The 20071-nt window shown below is 43.0% G+C and overlaps 1 protein-coding gene across 1 annotated transcript; it reads right to left on the bottom strand.

Annotated features, from left to right (window-relative positions):
• Nucleotides 1-1942: 1942 nt before the first annotated feature.
• LOC309561666 (uncharacterized protein) lies at nucleotides 1943-17374 on the bottom strand (the record flags this gene model as incomplete). Its single annotated transcript, XM_082265657.1, has 3 exons — nucleotides 1943-2218; nucleotides 15662-16696; nucleotides 16754-17374. 3 exons carry the CDS (start codon nucleotides 17372-17374, stop codon nucleotides 1943-1945), a joined length of 1932 nt encoding a protein of 643 aa, XP_082121783.1.
• Between the last annotated feature and the right edge of the window lie 2697 nt (nucleotides 17375-20071).

Genomic DNA, 20071 nt, shown 5'->3' with positions numbered 1-20071 from the left:
TGCGCAAACCAATCAAAATACGCTTATTGCGATTTTTTTTTAACCAAAAATATGTAGCAGAAAACAAATTGGCCTGAAATGTTAAAAAATGTAGATTTAAAAAATTTTTTTTTGGGAATGTTATATAGCAGAATGTGAAAAATATTGTTGTTTTTTTCCAGAATTGTCGCTCTTTTTTTGTTTATAGCGCAAATAATAAAAATCGCAACAGGTGATCAAATACCACCACAAGAAAGCTCTATTTCTGGGGGAAAAAGGACATCAATTTTATTTAGGTCGCACGACCACGCAAGTGTCTGTTAAAGTAACGCAGTGCCGAATCGCAAAATATGGCCTGGTCATTAAGGGGGAAAATCGTTCCGGTCCAGAAGTGGTTAGGAGCTGTAATGATGTATTATCAGTCACACAGGGACATTGATATACTGAGTGGACTCACCAGAGCATACTTATAAAGCATTCAATCCGATATTCACCAAACAATACAGGTCAGTCGCCAAGTTTGTGTTTTAAATGACAGCGATTAACCACTTGCCAAATGCCAGCAGTACATATACTGTTGCTCTGTCCCGTGAAACAACGTAACTGTACTTCGCTTTGCCGGGCCGCGATTAGGGGCGCGCGCGCACCCATTTGCTGCAGGGGAAACTGATCTGCAGGTCCGGCAGCCGTGATTGTGGCTGGGCACCCGCGATCGCTCCCTGTGGAGACAGAACAGCGGTCTGCATTTGTAAACACGACAGACCGCTGTTCTGTCAGCAATGAACACAGAGCTCCTGTGTTCCTCCTATTTAGGAACACAGGCCTCTATATTCATTCCATAAGTCCATCCCCCACACAGTTAGAACGCACCCCCTAGGGACAAATTTGTTGCAAAGCAGGGAACAAAATCCATCTCTTGCCTTGGTAAAAAATACCACATAGTACACACAAAAACAGTGGTTAGGCACACATTTAACCCTTTGGTCGCCCCTAATGTTTAACACCTTCCCAGCCAGTGTCATTAGTACAGTGACAGTGCATATTTTTAGCATTAATCACTGTATTAGTGCCACTGGTTCCCTCAAAGTGTCAAAAGTCAATTAGTGTCCGACTGTTCACCACAATATCGCAGTCCTGCTAGAGGTTGCCGATTGCCACCATTACTAGTATAAAAAACAAAGATTCCAGTATATATCCAATAGTTTGTAGATGCTATAACGTTTGCGTAAACCAATCAATATACGCTTTTTGGGAATTTTTTTTTTAACCAAAGACATGTAGCAAAATACATATTGGCCTAAGAGTCGGTTTACACTAGCGCGACTTGTCAGCCTGACAAGTCGCGCTCCCTCGCGGTCCATTGATGGCTACAGGACCCGTTCTAATAGGAGCGACACAAGTCGCTCCGACCTAGAAAAAGGGTCCTGTACTACTTCGGGGCGACCTCGGAGCGACTTGCATAGACTTCCATTATGTGAAGTCCCTGCAAGTCGCTCCGAAGTCGTGGTGCATGGTAATGCACAAGTCGCCCCCGAAGTAGTAAGGAGTCGTGTCGCCTCAGTGTGAACCGGCTCTAAATTTCTGAAGAAATGTTTATTTATTTATTTTTTTATTGGATGTGTTTATTGGAGAAAGTAAAAAATATATATTTTTTTTCAAAATTGTTGGTCTTTTTTTGTTTATGGCGCAAAAAAACAACAACCCAGTGATGATGAAATACCCCCAAAAGAAAGCTCTACTTGTGGGGAAAAAATTACATCCATTTTATTTGGGTACATCGTTGCATGACCGCGCAATTGTCAGTTAAGGTAACACAGTGCCGTATCGCACAAAATGGACTGGTCATAAGGGGGGTAAACCTTCCGGAGGTCAAGTGGTTAAGGAGCTGATTATTTTGATATAAATACATTTTTTTTGGGAAGGTGAAAGCTTTTGGAAAGTTTGAAAGATCTTCAAATTCTTTTTATGACCAGAAACTTTCGCTGGAAGTAACGCCTTTATTTTCTCCTGCTTTTCGGTCTTCACCCAAACTGTAAGCTTGAAAATGAGTTGTGACATGATCTTTGTTTGTCTTAAAAAAATGGAAAGGATGACAAAATGATGGTAATTTCCTTGCTAGCTTTGTGAAAGAGGTCATGCCGATGTGTTGCTGAAATATTGCAAAGTTTATTTCCATACTCATTTGTGCATCCCCTGAGTGTGAGAGGTGACTCTTCCAGGACATAGTCATCGGTGAAATCTGTAGAACAGATGACAGTAAAAATACTTCTATTCCAGGACAACACATGAGTGTGGGAGGTGAAGTGTGTGTGACACTGGATCCAAGCTACCAGTAAACCCATAAGATTCCTGGAATCACATGTATGATAATTAAAGTGAACCTGTGCTTCATCTATGGTCTATGGTGGTCAGTGGGGCCAAAAATTGCCCCACTATCAGAGATCAGTGGGAGTTAAAGATGCTGTGGTACCCATCTGACCCCCAAAGGCTAGTGTAACCCCAAGGAACAGGACAGGCTAGCATTATACCTCAGAGTTACATAGTAACATAGTTAGTTTGAAAAACGACACAAGTCCATCTAACTCAGTCATGTCCAAAGTCTGGCCCGCGGGCCAGTTGCGGCCCGTCCTTTAGTTTCATACGGCCCCCAGAGACACCGCTGACTTTTGTCAATGTCTCTCTCTGAGACATCTCACATCCCTGCCCCGATGGGATGGCTCGGGGACGGGGCCCGGGGCCTCTGGCCTCCCTCGGCAGCTTGGATGCTCCTAAGTCCCGCTCCGCCCCCGCTCTGCTCTATTTGGCTGGCGCCACCCACGACTGCGTGGGAGTGCAGAATTTAAAAACTGCATTCCTTCTCTCCTTCACCGCACACAGCCACCTGTACAAGCCGACCGAGGATCTTGTGGAGCTGACCGAGGAGGTGTCATCTCTACAATTCTACTGCCTGTTTATGTAAGTGTGATTTTATTCATAAAGCACTGATGCTTTTTATTTCACATATATATATATATATATATATATATATATACATATAGTCGGCCCTCACGCATGTTCACTTCATCAAGTCTGGCCCTCTTTGAAAAAAGTTTGGACACCACTGATCTAGCTCAACCAACAAAAAAAAACACAACATAACAATACAATCCCATATACACAATCCTATGCCCACAGTTGATCCAGAGGAAGGCAAAAAACCCCAGCAAAGCATTATTCAATTTTCTACAGCTGGGGGAAAAAATCCTTCCTGATCCCTCAAGAGACAATCAGATATTCACTGGATCAACTTTACCTATAAATGTAAGTATTCAGTTTTATTATGTACATCTAGGAAAGAATCCAGGCCTTTTTTAAAACAATCTGCTGAGCTGGCCAGAACCGGCTCTGGAGGGAGTCTATTCCACATTTTCACAGCTCTTACTGTGAAGAAACCTTTCCATATTTGGATACAAAATCTCTTTTCCTCCAGACATAAAGAGTGCCCCTTGTCCTCTGTGATGACCTTAAAGTGAATAACTCAACACCAAGTTCACTATATGGACCCCTTATGTATTTGTACATGGTGATCACACCCCCCTTAATCTCCTCTTCTCAAGAGAAAGTTTCTCTAATCTTTTCTCATAGCTGAGCTCCTCCATGCCTCTTAAGGCGCTTTTCCACTGCATGGTACAGATCAGTTTGGCTCGGTTTGGCGCTTTTCCACTGCATGGTACCGCATGGTACGGGTTAGAACGGTCGGTATGGTTTGGTACAGCGGCACTTTTCCACTACATGGTACGGCGTCGGTACGGCTCGCTTAAACAGTACCACCTCGGTTGGGGTTCCAAGCAGGCCTTACAGATACCATATCCCACAATCCTTTGCATGCAGCATTGATTGTTTGTCACTACTAGCCACTGATTGGTCAGAGAATCGTTGTAATCCCAACAACTTACTACTAAGTACTACAACAGTGGAAAAGCAAACCGAGTCGAGTAGAGCCTATACAGTGCTGAAAGGTGCCGACTCGTACCACGTAGTGGAAAAGCAAACTCAGCCAAGCTGGTACGTTCTTTTACTCCCACTGACCCCCAAGCCTATAGCATTTTTACTCCCACTGATGCCAGGATATTTTCTACTCCTACTGACCACAGTTTGGCCCCCCTAAAGTTTGCTTCCAAAGTTTGGAGACCTCTGATTACGAGCTTTAAATACAGACAACGAGTTTTGGGGCATAGAGTCTCCCCTTCCCCAAGACTTGAGCAGTGGATCTTATTGGAATTGAGGCGCAATAGGAGACCTATGTTAGGGCTTAAAAAGAACGTCAATCCTTAACGGTACTATGAACTGCTATGAACTGCCGGCAGGGCGAGCAGAGAGGTTGGCAGCCTAGGACCATAAAAAGGTACACCTACACAATATCTCATTACTTATCGGCTCCTTTGTAGGTGGATGCACTCCACTGTATATCCATCAAAACCAAGCCTCACTTTTTGTATTAATCATACATACATCATACAACTCATCTCTGTATTTAGTTGTTTGTTTAGAGTTCACCATTGAAGCGTTTGTTACCCCAACACTTGATACTCCTGATATGTGCCTGCTGCACCATTTCCTTGTATGAGAAAGTCTTCTCTTTGTATTGCTTCCTTTGTGTGAAATCCTGCCAGTCCCTCTGCTTTCCTATTAAAAACTGACCACACTAGGCAGGAGAGCACAGTGTAGACAGTTCCCTAGCTATACTGGGAACTCAGTCTGCTCTCTTCCAATGAACAGATTAGTCCTGACACACCCCCAATACACAGCCATTTACTGGCAAGCTCATTATGCTGCTGCTTCTCCTCCCCCAACTCTTATGCAGCTGAGAACAGAGAGAATGTGATCATTTATAAAAAAAAAGGAAAAAGTATCGTATTTATCGGCGTATAACACGCACTTTTTCCTCTTAAATATGGAGGAAAAAGCAGCTGTGCATGTTATACGCCGATATGAAAAAAAAAAAAAAGTCCAGGAAGCAGTGGCGAGAGGTAGAAGGGGGCGGGCAGGGCCGAGGAGAAGGAAGGACGCGCTGTCATCGGAAGTCCCGCCTCCTATGCCGACGTCTATAATAGGCGCCGGGACTTCCGATGACAGCGCGTGCGTCCTTCCTTCTCCTCGGCCCCGCCCACCCCCTTCTACCTCGGTGCTGCTTCCTGGACTTTTTAAAACATGATCCTAATAGTGTCAATGGCGCTGGCGAGGCTGCAATTACTGTCACTGCGCTGGCGAGGCTGCAACTATGGGCACTGCGCTGGCGAAGCTGCAATTATGGGCACTGCGCTGGCGAAGCTGCAATTATGGGCACTGCACTGGCAAAGCTGCAATTATGGGTACTGCGCTGGCGAGGCTGCATGTTTGGGCACTGCGCTGGCGAGGCTACAATGATGGACACTGTGGTGGCGAGGCTGCAATGATGGGCACTGCGCTGATGAGGAGGCTGCATTCGTGGGCACTGCGCTGATGAGGAGGCTGCATTCGTGGGCACTGTGCTGATGAGGAGGCTGCATTCATGGGCACTGTGCTGATGAGGAGGCTGCATTCGTGGGCACTGTGCTGATGAGGAGGCTGCATTCGTGGGCACTGTGCTGATGAGGAGGCTGCATTCGTGGGCACTGTGCTGATGAGGAGGCTGCATTCATGGGCACTGTGCTGATGAGGAGGCTGCATTCACGGGCACTGTGCTGATGAGGAGGCTGCATTCATGGGCACTGTGCTGATGAGGAGGCTGCATTCGTGGGCACTGTGCTGATGAGGAGGCTGCATTCATGGGCACTGTGCTGATGAGGAGGCTGCATTTGTGGGCACTGTGCTGATGAGGAGGCTGCATTCGTGGGCACTGTGCTGATGAGGCGGCTGCATTCACGGGCACTGTGCTGATGAGGCGGCTGCATTCGTGGGCACTGTGCTGATGAGGAGGCTGCATTCGTGGGCACTGTGCTGATGAGGAGGCTGCATTCGTGGGCACTGGTGAAACGGCATTTGATTAAAAAAAATGTTCAAAGCTGTTTATTTTCAATTTCAGCTTTTTTCCTGAAATTTACGTGCGTGTTATACCCCGATAAATACGGTATTTATGTTTTTTTTTTTTTTATATCTATACACAAATGTTTTGCCTTTCATTTCTGTTTTAAACTGAATGGGTTGTTTTACAAGGTCATTGTTTACACTCTAGGCAAAGCTGTTAGGTTGAATCGAATGGACTACATGACATTTATTATTGTTATCTGTAGCCATTTATCAAATGGTGGTGTAATCTAGTCCACCTCCTATGCAGCTAGCAGTTGGAGATATTATGCTGCTCCGTGGGAGGCCACCTCCTGAGCATGTCTGACTATTTGGATGGAAGATCTAACAACGTCTCCATCTCACTTGATAGCTCTCACTTCATTTTCCATCACAAGTTACTTAAACATAAATAAACTGAGATGCATTTTTCTGTAATGAGGTTTGCATAGAGAATATCAGCCAAATGTCTTCAGTTTTACTCCCCAAGCCGTACCTTTCCGGAAATACTGCGACTTTACCGGACAAGCCTGTCTTACAATCAGCAGTGACACATAAACCTGCTACGTGCCATTCCGCAAAGTGAACTTCTTCAAGGTCTGTAGTTTTGTTTAGTCTTTTACAGACTATTTTTTGAGAATAACAGATTTGTGGAGGTTGGACACTCCAGCCAAAAGTGGTCCAAATACAGCTGTCAGACTTTCGAATGGTTTCTTTCATATCGTGACAATTCATCTGTTTTCACTGCAATACTTTACAGAATACTGTTTGTGTCATTGGTCTACCTCTTCCAGACATCCCATTTCTCTCCAGACAGTCCAACGTTCCAACGTTTGTCTATTTCACTCAACTCTACAGCAAAACTCCAGGAAGATCCCTACATGAACACTTGAAATACTTTTGCTTACTGTCCCCTTTTTTGTTGTTTTTCTTTTTTTAACATTTGAAGTTTATTAGTTAGTTATTATTTCTCCACTTAGTCGGAGCATAGTCCCATGTTTATATAACCCTCCCTGGCGGTATGATTCTTTCGGATTTTAGGTGCTGAAAGCGGTACCATTATTTTGCATGTCATTCTTAACCACTTAAGCCCCGGAGGATTTGGCTGCTAAAAGACCAGGGGGTATTTTGCGATTCGGCACTGCGTGACTTTAACGGACAATTGCGCGGTCGTGCGACGCTGAACCTAAACGAATTTGACGTCCTTTTTTCCCCACAAACAGAGCTTTCTTTTGGTGGTATTTGATCACTTGTGCGATTTTTTGATCACGCGCTATAAACAAAAAAAGAGCGACAATTTTGCAAAAATAACAATATTTTTCTCATTTTTTTATATGAAATTCCCCCCAAAAAAAAGTAAAAATCAAAATTTTTTAACATTTTAGGCCAATTTGTTTTATGCTACATATGTTTGGTAAAAAAAATTGCAAAAAGCGTATTTTGATTGGTTTGCGCAAAAGTTATCGCGTTTACTAACAAAGGGAAAGATTTTTGTCATTTTTGTTTTTTTTTTTAACGCGTAATGGCGGCGATCTGCGATTTTTTTTGCGGTACTGCGACATTGGGGCGGACAGATCGGACCCTTGACTGACATTTTTGACACTTTTGGGGTTACCAGTGACATTTCTACAGTAATCAGTGCTATATATATGCACTGTTACTGTAAAATTACACTGGCAGTGAAGGGGTTAACTTTATTTGAGAGGGAGGGGCTGTGTGTGTCCCTAGGGGCGTGATTCTAACTGTTATTGGCTGTGGCTTGAGCTGTAGGAACACTGATCAACGGTCCTACATAGTAGAACCGTATGATCAGTGTTTCTACACAGGGGAGAATGACAGGCGGCTTGTTTACATCAGCCATCTGCCTTTCTCCCTCTCCCCTGACGATCGCAGAGTGACCAGCGGACATTGGGTCCGCCAGTCACACGCGCGGGGGGGGGGGGGGTCCGTGACCGCGCGGGAGCGGGAGCGCACCACTGGCGGCGCGAGCTCGCTCCCCAGAGCCTCATAGGCTAGTGACGTACCGATACGTCACTCTGCCTGTGAGGGGCTGACCGCCGCAGTATATGTACTTGCGGCGCTCGGCAAGCGGTTAAGAATGAGCAGCCCAAACCAACTATTTACATATGATTTTTTTTTTTACTGTGCGTTCTTCTTTATAACATCTCGGGTATGATAAAGTTTGAAACACAAAATCATAAATTATAATATAATAAATAATTATAAATACGTTAAAGTATATATATACGTATACATATATATATATATATATATATATATATATATATATATATATATACATATATACATATATATACATATATATACACATATATATATATATATGTATATATACGTATGTATATATATATATATATATATATATATATATATATATATATATAAAAGTACAGTAAAACTGCAGGAAAGGGCACTGGGGGGCAAACTAATGTGAATTTATTTTATTTTGCATTGTATCAGTGTGTTTGGTGTGTTTTACTTTTGAATTTGCCGCCGATTCCACCCCCTGAGAACATCACCTCGCAGGAGACGGAAGCCAGGGCACACAGAGCATCGGGAGGAATATCCGCCGCCGCACACCGCCGGGATACATCGCTGGATCCCGGTGACAAGGTAAGTAACCCCTCTACCAGGATCCAGTGATCTTCCTAGCGGTACATCAAGTGTGGCTCAGGGTTACCGCTTTTGGCACTGGAATTTAACCCCGAGCTACACTCGGGAATACCGCTAGGGAGGTTAACTTACTGTTGATTAACTTACTACTAGTGATGAACAAATCTGTCCAGGTTTGATTTTCTGAGGATTCGGTGAATCCAGTTAGAAATTCAGACAAACCAACCTGAGCAGGGAATTCTGTTGAATTATTATTAGAAATGCTGCCCATTATTAAGACTAATAGACTAGGTCACATACAGTGCCTTGAAAAAGTATTCATACCCCTTGAAATTTTCCACATTGTTACAACTAAAAACGTAAATGTATTTTACTGGGATTTTATGTGATAGATAGACCAACACAATGTGGCACATAATTGTGAAGTAGAAGGAAAATGATAAATGGTTTTCATATTTTTTTTACAAATAAATATGTGAAAAGTGTGCATTTGTATTCAGCCCCCCTAAGTCAATACTTAGTAGAACCACCTTTTGCTGCATTTACAGCTGCAAGTCTTTTTGGGGATGTCTCTTCCAGCTTTGCACATCTAAAGAGTGACATTTTTGCCAATTCTTCTTGGCAAAATAGCTCAAGCTCTGTCAGATTGGATTGAGAGCGTCTGTGAACAGCAATTTTCAAGTCTTGCCACAGATTCTCAATTGGATTTAGGTCTGGACTGTGATTGGGCCATTCTAACACATGAATATGCTTTGATCTAAACCAGGGATCCTCAAACTCCGGCCCTCCAGCTGTTGTAGAACTACACATCCCATGAGGCATTGTAAAACTCTGACATTCACAAACATGACTAGGCATGATGGGAATTGTAGTTCCTGAACAACTGGAGGGTCATAGTTTGAAGACCCCTGATCTAAAGCATTCCATTGTATTATTATTATTAAGGATTTCTATAGCGCCAGCAATTTACGCAGCGCTTTACAACATTAGAGGGAGACAGTACATATACAATACAATAAAATACAAGAGGATTTAGAGGGTCCTGCTCAGAAGAGCTTACAATCTAATTGTAGCTCTGGCTGTATGTTTAGGGTATTTTTTCTGCTGGAAGGTGAACCTCCCCCACTCTCAAGTCTTTTGCAGACTTAGAAGTAGAATTTCTTCTAGGATTGCCCTGTATTTGGCTCCATCCATCTTCCCATCAACTCTGACCAGCTTCCCTGTCTTGCTGAAGAAAACATCCCCACAACATGATGCTGCCACCACCATGTTTCATGGTGTGGATGGTGTGTTCAGTGTGATGTGCAGTGTTAGCTTTCCACAACAGATAGCGTTTTGCTTTTAGGCCAAAAAGCTAATTTTTTTATCACATCTGACCAGAGCACCTTCTTCCACATGTTTGTTGTGTCCCCCACATGGCTTCTTGCAAACTGCAAGCCGGTGTAACGTTAAAAAACCATACCCTGTGGAGAAACCATACCGTCGTCACTTCCGGTCTGAAACAGCTGAGCGCGCATGCTCGGTGGGCATGAAATTCTCACGGCACTGTGTCTAATGTAATACTTGCGGCGGGTACATTAAAACACTTCGGCTGCAACATAAATCATCTCCTCTGCTATCGCTGTAACTTCCCTCATCTCCGGTAATGAATATATAAGCGGCGGCGTGAGTATGAGATGTAAATGTGACGGCGATCGCGGCTCCGTGATCCGCTTTTATATTTATTACCGGAGATGAGGGCAGTGACAGGGCAAAGAGCGGAGATGATTTATGTTGCAGATAAGCTGTTTTAATGTAAGCGCCGCAAGTTTAACTACCGTGAGAAATCCATACCCTCCGTAGCTAAACCGGAAGTGACGAGGGTATGGTTTTCTCACGGGTATGGATTTTTCACGGAACACCGGACTTCTTATGGCTTTCTTCTTGCCAGATTTGTGGAATGCATGACTAATAGTTGTCCTGTGGACAGATTCTCCCACCTGAGCTGTGGATCTCTGCAGCTTTTCCAGAGTTACCATGGGCCTCTTGGCTGCTTCTATGAATAATGCTCTTCTTGCCCGCCCTGTCAGTTTAGATGGACAGCCATGTCTTGGTAGGTTTGCAGTTGTGCCATACTCTTTCCATTTTTGGATGATGGACTGAACAGTGCTCTGTGAGATGTTCAAAGCTTGGGATATTTTTTTTGTAACCAAACCCTGCTTTAAACTTCTCCTCAACCTCATCCCTGACCTGTCTGGTGTGTTCCTTGGCCTTCATTAAGCTGTTTGTTCACTAAGATTCGCTAACAAACCTCTGAGGGCTTCACAGAACACCTTTATTTATACTGAGATTAAATTACACACAGGTGGACTCTATTTACTAATTAGGTGACTTCTGAAGGCAATTGGCTCCACTAGATTTTAGTTAGGGGTATCAGAGTAAAGGGGGCTGAATACAAATGCACGCAACACTTTTCAGATATTTCTTTGTAAAATTTTTTGAAAGCCATTTATCACTTTTTTCCACTTCACAATAATGTGCCACTTTGTGTTGGTCTATCACATAAAATCCCCAAAAAATGGATTTGTGTTTTTTTTTTTATTGTAACGTGATTGTACTGTGTGTTACCCCGGCGCTGTGGGGGTTTTACAATGCATTGCAGAGTGTACTAGGCTGGCTGCTGCTGGCGGCCGAGACATAGTTTATTTTTCGGGATTCTCCCTGGGACAAAGATTTCCCGGGACAACAGTCAGTTTCCCGTGAATGTCCTGGGAAATCCGTGACTGTTGGCACCTATGCATCAAGGGGTTAAATAGAGTTAGGTGAAAAGGGTGCATTGGACACTAGTTAGGCAACTGAAGGTTCTACAAGAATACTTTGCTTGGAGACCAAAGGGATAGGAATGGAGCACCACACTTAGTCCATCAAAACAGTATGATAAAATCCCGTACATGTATCCAACGTGTTGTGGGGGGGGGGGGGGGTCACAAATCACTCCCTTCATCAGGGCTAAAATCAATGGAAATTATATATATGGTGTCAATAAAAAAAGATTATATGAGACTGTGTACGGTGTATGATAAAAACTGTGATATACCAATCCACTATCCATACAATTTTGACTACACAAACTCTTTTTGTTTGTGTATATAATGTATACAGTCAGGGCTTTTTTTAAGCAAGAACACATGGGACCTCCAGCACTGACTGTATGTAACGGAAAGGTGTGCTAGGGTGTGCTGCAGGGTCTATTGATGCTGGCTGCTGGGGGATCTATTCTAAGTGGAAGGGATCTATTTTTGCAGGGGGGTCTATTGTTGTTGAGGAGGTCTATTGTTGCTGGTTGGGGAACTAATGTCACTGGGCGTAGGTCTTATATTGCTGGGGGTGCATGTTCTGTCTCAGCATCAATTGTACCTGTGACCTTCTTGTAGACCCAGTCTGAAAGTGTGTGCAGCAGGTTGAATGATGACTTTAACAGATGGTTTACTCAATGAATAAAGACTCCAGAGGTGTTCTCCAATGCTTCTTTATGCTTCAAGTTAGCAAAGGGCATAAACATAGAGACTTTTCCATAGGTAAATTTCCAATGAAGTTACACAGCTTCCACACTCTGCAGTCTCCTCATAACAACTAAACAAAATGGGAGTTACAGCAGGAAATGAAGGATGGGAGCAACCAACTAGCCAGAAACAGCAGGGGTGCTAGGATGATACCAATAACATAGCATAACATAACATGTAATAACAACTGCTAGACAGTTAAAGCTGCGTGGCAGCACACTCCCCGCCTGGTATCGTGAGATACCACTACACAATTATTTTCCATAAACATACAATTAACATTGAATACAGTAGAATGCTATGTAGCCCTCTCCTCTAAGCTAACTATGCTAGAGGTCTAAGTGACTCCTACACATAACACTGAATCAGAATTTTTGGAAGCAGGCATAATTAGGACTGTCTCAGTGACTGGTCTCAGGAAGGTTTTTGGGCTCCCGTCCTTTACATTCCTGACTTCCACACTTCGGACCTTTCCATCATCACTAGCAATGGCCTTTGTAATAACTCCAACTGGCCACTGGATCCGATTGATTTGCTTGTCTTTTAGAAGAACCAGGTCCCCTTCCTTTAAGTTAGGCTTCTGGGTTTGCCACTTTTTATGTCTTTGGAGAAGTGTGAGGTATTCCCTCCTCCATCTGTCCCAGAAACAATCTGCAAGGTATTGAGCGTATCTCCATTGACGTTTATATATGTCCTTTTCATCAAAGATGCTCTTTGGCGCTGGGATCTGTCCAATTTTCCGGCTCAATAATGCAGCTGGAGTTAAAACAGTCGGACATTCTGGGTCTGTGGATACAACGGTCAACGGTCTTGAGTTGATTATTGCTGCAACCTCAGCAAGGAATGTAGTAAGTACTTCATGGGTAAGACGTGAAGAACTCACATCAAGCAACATAGAATCCAGTATGCGCCTTGCCATCCCAATCATACGTTCCCATGCTCCGCCCATGTGTGAAGCGTGTGGTGGGTTGAATTTCCACATGCAGCCTAGATCACTCAAATAATTTACAACTTGTTGTCGGTCGATCTGTAACTCTCTGCAAGCACCAATAAAGTTAGTTCCACAATCTGATCTCAACATCTTCACGGGACCTCTTAGAGCAAGAAATCTCCTTAGAGCATTGATAAAGCTCGAAGTATCCATTGACTCGATTACTTCGATATGCACAGCTCTTACAGTTAAGCAAGTGAACATTACAGCCCATCTTTTGCTGTTGACTTGACCACCACGACTTCTTCTAGCCGTTACTGTCCATGGTCCAAACACATCGATTCCGACATATGCAAAGGGTGTATCTTCACTCAGTCTGTCTGCAGGTAGGTCAGCCATCTGTTGAAACTGCTGTCTACCCCGTAACTTCTGACATTTAACACAGTTGTGAATGATCATGGCTATTTGTCTTTTCACTCCAACTATCCAGAACCCTGCAATTCTGACTGCACCTTCTGTGTAGTGTCTTCCTTGATATTTGACTCTCTCATGGTAATGCTGTATAATCAATGTTCCCAAATGGTGGTTTCTTGGTATTATCAAGGGGTTCTGTTCTTTCCCTAGCAGGTTTGACCTTTTCAGTCGTCCACCGACCCGAAGCATGTCCTCGTTGTCGATCACTGGGTTCAGTGTGAATAGTGGGCTACATTTTGGGACTGGTCCATTGCCTCTTAAGCACTTAATCTCTTCCACAAAGACTTCTTCTTGCACACGACGTATGATGAACAGCTCAGCCCTCTCATACTCTAATGCATTGGGTGACTCCTTACAGGTGTGCCATCCATGGCAAGACGATGTCTGATTCGATTTGCGGAAAATCTGTGCAATATGACTCAATCTTGCTATAGTCTTCACCAACCTTTTCCAAGAGGAGAAACGTTCAAAACGCCTTACCTCCAAGTTTCTTCTTGAGCAGATGTTGGAACTCAATGCTACAACTTCAGGCCAGATTTCCGGATCAGTATCTGGATCCTCCAGGTGGAAATCGATGTCTTCTTCTGAGTTTGTAGAAGACTGGTCCATTAAAAACTTGGGTCTGTTGGAATTGTCCTTGAAGAACTCTTCATCCAAAATCTTGATGAACTCCTTGTCTTCGACTGAAGGAACAATCTTGTTGTCATCACACGTAGTCTGGTACACTGAATCACCAAAGTCCTTTTGAGAAGTGAGCTTGCAGTTAATGCTTTGGAGTGCTTGATATGGAACTTCGTTTTTAAAATCAAGTCTTTCCTTCACATAATAGTGCGATGGACATTTCATCAATCGACAGGTAACATTAGTTTTGTAGGAAGCTACATCCAAGAGCTTGTGAGATTGGTCTAAACAGACTTCTCCTATTATGACCCATCCAAGATCAAGTTTCTGGGCCTGAGGAGCATCATCTGGACCGTTACATAACTCTCTTATTTTAATGAATTCTAGGAATGTCTCTCCCTAGTAGAAACAAAATCTTAACATCCTTGTTAAGTGGTGGAATGTAGTTAGCAATGTGGCTCAAATGAGGGTGATGACATGCAACCTCTGGTGTGGGGATTTCTTCTCTGTTGTTCGGTAGCTGATCACATTCGATTAGAGTTGGAAGAGGAAACTCTGTGTCCTCATATTCTGATGCAACTATGAGGCCATGGGCTCTTCTTCCAGAAGTATTGATCTTTCCTGCACATGTCTGCAAGGTATAGGACCAGGTCTCTCCTTGAATGTTGAATAGGTCAAAGAATTCTATACTGGCCAATGAGCGATTGCTCTGATCATCGAGTATGGCATACATTTTTATGGAATTTTGTGGACATCCTTCAGGAAAAACCCTTACAAGACATATCTTGCTACAAGACTTGCTATGAAGCCCTTCTCCACATACCTCTGTACACTTTGTGGTTACGGGGTTGGCATACTGCTCAGTTCTCTCCCCGCCATCATCTGATGTAGTCTTGGGGTTGCTTCAGGGTGAAGGTTTCCTTTTGAACAGGTCTGAATGAAGAGCGTCCACATGTTTGGCACTGTTGCAGAGAGAACATCTGATGGCGATCTTACAGTCTCTAGCTAAATGATCGGAGGATGCACAACACTTAAAACAGATATTATGCTCTTTGAGAAATGACTTGCGTTCTTCAATAGGGTTGTCCTTAAATGCACGACATTTGGAGAGAGAGTGTGGCGCATTATGAATAGGACACTGTTGACTAAGATTGCTAGCTTTAATGTCTGTAGCTAAGACGTTGGATGCTATCGCGGTCTTCCTCACGGCAATAGGATGCCTTAAATCCTTGAATTTACTGTTGGTGGCAATACCCCTTGAAGTACTTAAAGGAATGGTGGTTGTATCTGGATAGAAGAAGCTTGGGTCATTCTTGGATCTTGCAACCTTCCGCACGAACTCTGCGAAATAAGAAAAGGGAGGGAAGGAAACATGATGTTCATACTTATACTTTGATCCTACACTAGTCCACTTTCCCTGAAGATAACTAGGCAACTTTGCTACAATAGGATTTACGCCCTGAGCAGTGTCTAAATAGCTAAGACCTGGTAAACTAGGATCTAACTTAGCAATTTCAAGTTCATGAAGGAGGTCACCTAACTCTCTAAGCTTATGATTGTCCTTAACAGAGATTTTAGGAAAGTCGTTTAGTCTTTGGAATAAGGCAGATTCAATGACTTCGGGGCTCCCATAGTCTTGTTCTAGACGTTCCCAGGCAGCATCAAGGCCTGCTTTAAAGTTATAAATGTAGACAGATTTAAGTCTCTTTACTTGTTCTGAAGATTGACGCCCCAACCACTTTATTAGTAAGTCAAGTTCTGCTTGAGGATCAATGTCCAAGTTCTTGGTTACCGCCTTAAATGTAGATCTCCAACTCCTGTAGTTCTCTGGGCGGTCATCAAATCTAGACAGTCCAGTTGTAATCAACTCTCGTTGAGTCATATACTTGCTGAACTCTGCAATGTCAGTGCTTTCAGTTTTTATAGCCACAGGGGGTACTGATGGTGCGCCGTCTTGGACCATGGTTGGTATATGATGTTGGCTGGTAGGTAGAGAGAAAGGTGTTGCAGGTGGGTTTAATCTAGGTAAGGGTCTGTCGTCTGAAGGTCTCTGAGCATTTGAAGTTAAAGAGAGCTGTATCAAAGGGGGTATAGAGTTCATTCTGTAGTCTTCTGCTGTGCCCTTGTAATCTCTATGCACATAGGGTTGTGGTGGCACATGAGCTGCGTAGGTTGATTCACTTGATTTTGTGACGTGCGGTAGTTGTGGAGGGTCTCTGTTAGTAGGTGTGTCTAGTTGACCAGCTTGCTTTGGTGACACATTGCCTTCTGATCCACTTGCTGGATGATTATGAGAAGAATCTCCAACTGTAGGTGGGACTGTATTGTCGTGGTTCTGAGTTAAGACAAACTGTAGGGTCCTTTCAACAGGGTCTTGACAAGCAGCCAAGCTGGTACAAGCTGATCCTTCTTCTTCCAATAGGGCTTGTTCCAAGACAGATAACTCTGCTAAAGCTACTTCCTTTTCTCTGTTCTTCTGAAGAATTTCTAGCTGAGCCTCTGTTTCTGCTTGCATTCTTGCTTCCTTGCATTTAGCTTCTGCCTTGAAGGCTGCTTCTTTTTCAGAGCAGGCGGCTTGAACCTGGGCTACTGCAACCTTTTGGCGAGCTTTGAGTATTTGGTCGCTCAGTATTGACCTTATAGAGCAGGACCGCAATGACTTAGAAGAAGATTTATGATATGAGCGGGCAGACCTAGAAGATTTTCCTGAGTGTCTTGAAGAAGCAGATTTGCAGGATGTAGTTTCATGTAGCTGTGCTAATCTACCTTCTATCTGTGCCTTTGCTTCAAGATATGTGCTATGCCTCTGCTGGTCATTAGAAGTAAAGTCCTTTAATTCCAATGCAGCTTCCTCTATGTTGGAATGTGACAATAGGGAATAGTACTTCTCAGAAAGTCTTTTATAATTCTCAAATGCCTTCTTAACCCTTGAGAGAGCAGTGTTCAATTGCTCAGAATTGTTGCTAGTTTCATTAGTGGCTGTTATACAACTTAAAGTCTTTTCCCATAATGCAGTCAGGTTACTAGATGTTTCTTCCTTACTTGCTTCATAAACCTCCCTTGCCTTCAAGGATGGGTGAGGGGCTCTGACAGGACAAGCAGAATGAAGTAAGGAGTCTGCTTTATCTTGACTAAATGCAGGTAACTCTGTGAGATCTTTGTCAGACATAATAAGTACTGTATTTTTGGTGTCTTGTTAGAAATCTGCCAGAGCTCAGCTCTGTAAGTAGTGACTTCTGTAAGTAAGCAGGCTGGGCTGAGAAGCTGGGTATTTGTTGTTACAATAGCTAGCTAGTGCTGAAACTAGTTCAGACTGGATAGCTCATCTCAGAAGGCTGTAATAGTAATGAAGCATTCAGTAGGTGTCTGGTTTCATATGCAGAGTAATGCTTCTGGTGACACACAGGCAAGTGTTTACTCACGTTTCTGAAGCTGCAGATACCTGTGATGGATGCTTCTGGAAATTTACTTTCTGAAGCTGCAGAGATAACAATGTGATGGATTCTTGGAAATTTACTTTCTGAAGCTGCAGAGATTGTACCTGTGACCTTCTTGTAGACCCAGTCTGAAAGTGTATGCAGCAGGTTGAATGATGACTTTAACAGATAGTTTACTCAATGAATAAAGACTCCAGAGGTGTTCTCCAATGCTTCTTTATGCTTCAAGTTAGCAAAGGGCATAAACATAGAGACTTTTCCATAGGCAAATTTCCAATGAAGTTACACAGCTTCCACACTCTGCAGTCTCCTCATAACAACTAAACAAAATCGGAGTTACAGCAGGAAATGAAGGATGGGAGCAACCAACTAGCCAGAAACAGCAGGGGTGCTAGGATGATACCAATAACATAGCATAACATAACATGTAATAACATAACAGGCAGTTAAAGCTGCGAGGCAGCACAGTGCAGTTGTTGCTGGGAGAATCTACCGTTGAGAAAGGCGTCTGTTGTTGCTGGCTGACAGAGAGTCTGTTGATGCTGTCTATGGGGAGAACTGTTATTGCTGCTGGGAGTCTACTGTTGCTAGGGGGGAAACTTTGTTGTGGGTGGTCAATTGTTGTTAGGGGGATCTATTGTTACTGGCTGCAGGGGATCTATTTTATGGCTTTTCTTGTTATCATTACCAAATTTCATAAAAATTACTTAGCACTACAAAATGATACTTGGTTCTGTATTCTCTAAAAGGGCAGTACTGGGAGGTGGATAGGAGGTGGAACCAAGGAACGGTGCTCGGAGGTGGGTAGGGGGCAAGAAAAAGGGATTACTCGGAAAGGGGGAGTTCCTGTACCTATTCTCTGAGAAAACAAAATCCCTATATACAGATCTTTTTTCAGCATCTCAAAACTCAGGGCCTTTATTGTAAATTCTAAGCTATTCCACCTCTTCAATCATCGCAACAAGTGAGTGCTAAAAAAAAGGAATGTAGCAGCCAGTAAAAAGAAAAAAAAATAGGAGTTACAGTAGCAATAATAATGACTATCATATTATTTTCAATTACAACATAATTGTTAGTATTCCTGCAAACAATTACTCTATAGTTCTAATACAAGCTACTTTAAAATGTGGGTTATTTTTGCAGAACTACAAACAGCTGTGACTTTTTAGTGAAGAGGAGACACTCTGGGATTTTTGCAGCCTGAGGAAGACTGTTTTAAACATTCAGGATCAATTACAGTGCCTGCCAGAATGACCAGAAGAGTACAATAACTCTACACTACTAAGGCCCCTTTCACACATACGGTCCGTTTGTCCGTTTTTCATCCATCCGTTGACGGATGAAAAATGGACATCAATGCATCTCTATGTAAAAATGGATGACAACGGATGATCATGCGTTAACATCCATTTTCATCCCCTTCCGTCAATGTCCGTTTTTGAACGAATGAATGCCCTATTTTCATCCGTCAAAAAAACGGATCGGACGAAAGACGGATGACAACGGATGGAAAACGGATGAAAACGGATGACAACGTATGAAAAACGGATGAAAACGGATGACAAACGGATGACAACGGATGAAAAACAGATAACAATTGACGAAAAAACGGATGAAAAACGGATAACAACTAACAAAAAACGGATGACAACTGACGAAAAAAGGATGAAAAACGGATATGAACTGAGATGAAAACGGACGTTGACTGAAGACAAAAACCGTGACTGAACTGATGAACTGAACAGACCGTATGTGTGAAAGGGGCCTAAAGCTGGCCATACACTAGTAGAATTTTGTTGGAAATGTTTTAGATTTAAGAACTTTTGTTTGTTTTCCACTGCAATGATGAGAAAACTCAAAGGAGCAGGATGGACTTTTTTTCTTGAAGGAACAACTTTCTAAGAGTGTAGGTGGTTTTCATTTGGTAAGCTCCATTTGTTCTAAAATCAAATGGCAAAAGCAGACCAAATTTTAACTACTTTTGAACAAAATTCCTCAAGACATCAAATGTACTAAAATCTGCAAGGCTATGACCAGTTTAATAGTCCATCCAGTTCAACATGTGTGGGTGTGTGCTCGTGTAGATAATCATTTCCCATATCCCTGTGTATTGTGTTCACTATGATGCACATCCAAGAGTCTTTTAAAACTATCAATACTTCCAGCTGACACCACCGATTGTGGGAGAGAGTTCCACATCCTTATCGCCCTGACAGTGAAAACTCCCCTGCGCAGATTAAGGTTAAACCGCTTCTCCTCCAGTCTTCATTGTGTGGCCCCGTGTCTTCATACACTCCCTGTGACTGAATTTTTTCCTACCTATGCTGGGATCACCATTGAGATATTTGTATACCGCTATCATATCTCCTCTCAAGCATCTCTTCTCCAGGGAGAATACATTTAGTGCTTGTAGTCATTGAGGTCCTCCA

The sequence above is a fragment of the Pelophylax lessonae genome (assembly GCF_965119305.1).
Source record: "Pelophylax lessonae genome assembly, chromosome: 8".
NCBI classification, from domain to species: Eukaryota; Metazoa; Chordata; class Amphibia; order Anura; family Ranidae; genus Pelophylax; species Pelophylax lessonae.
This window is presented reverse-complemented; position numbering and strand designations above follow the sequence as displayed.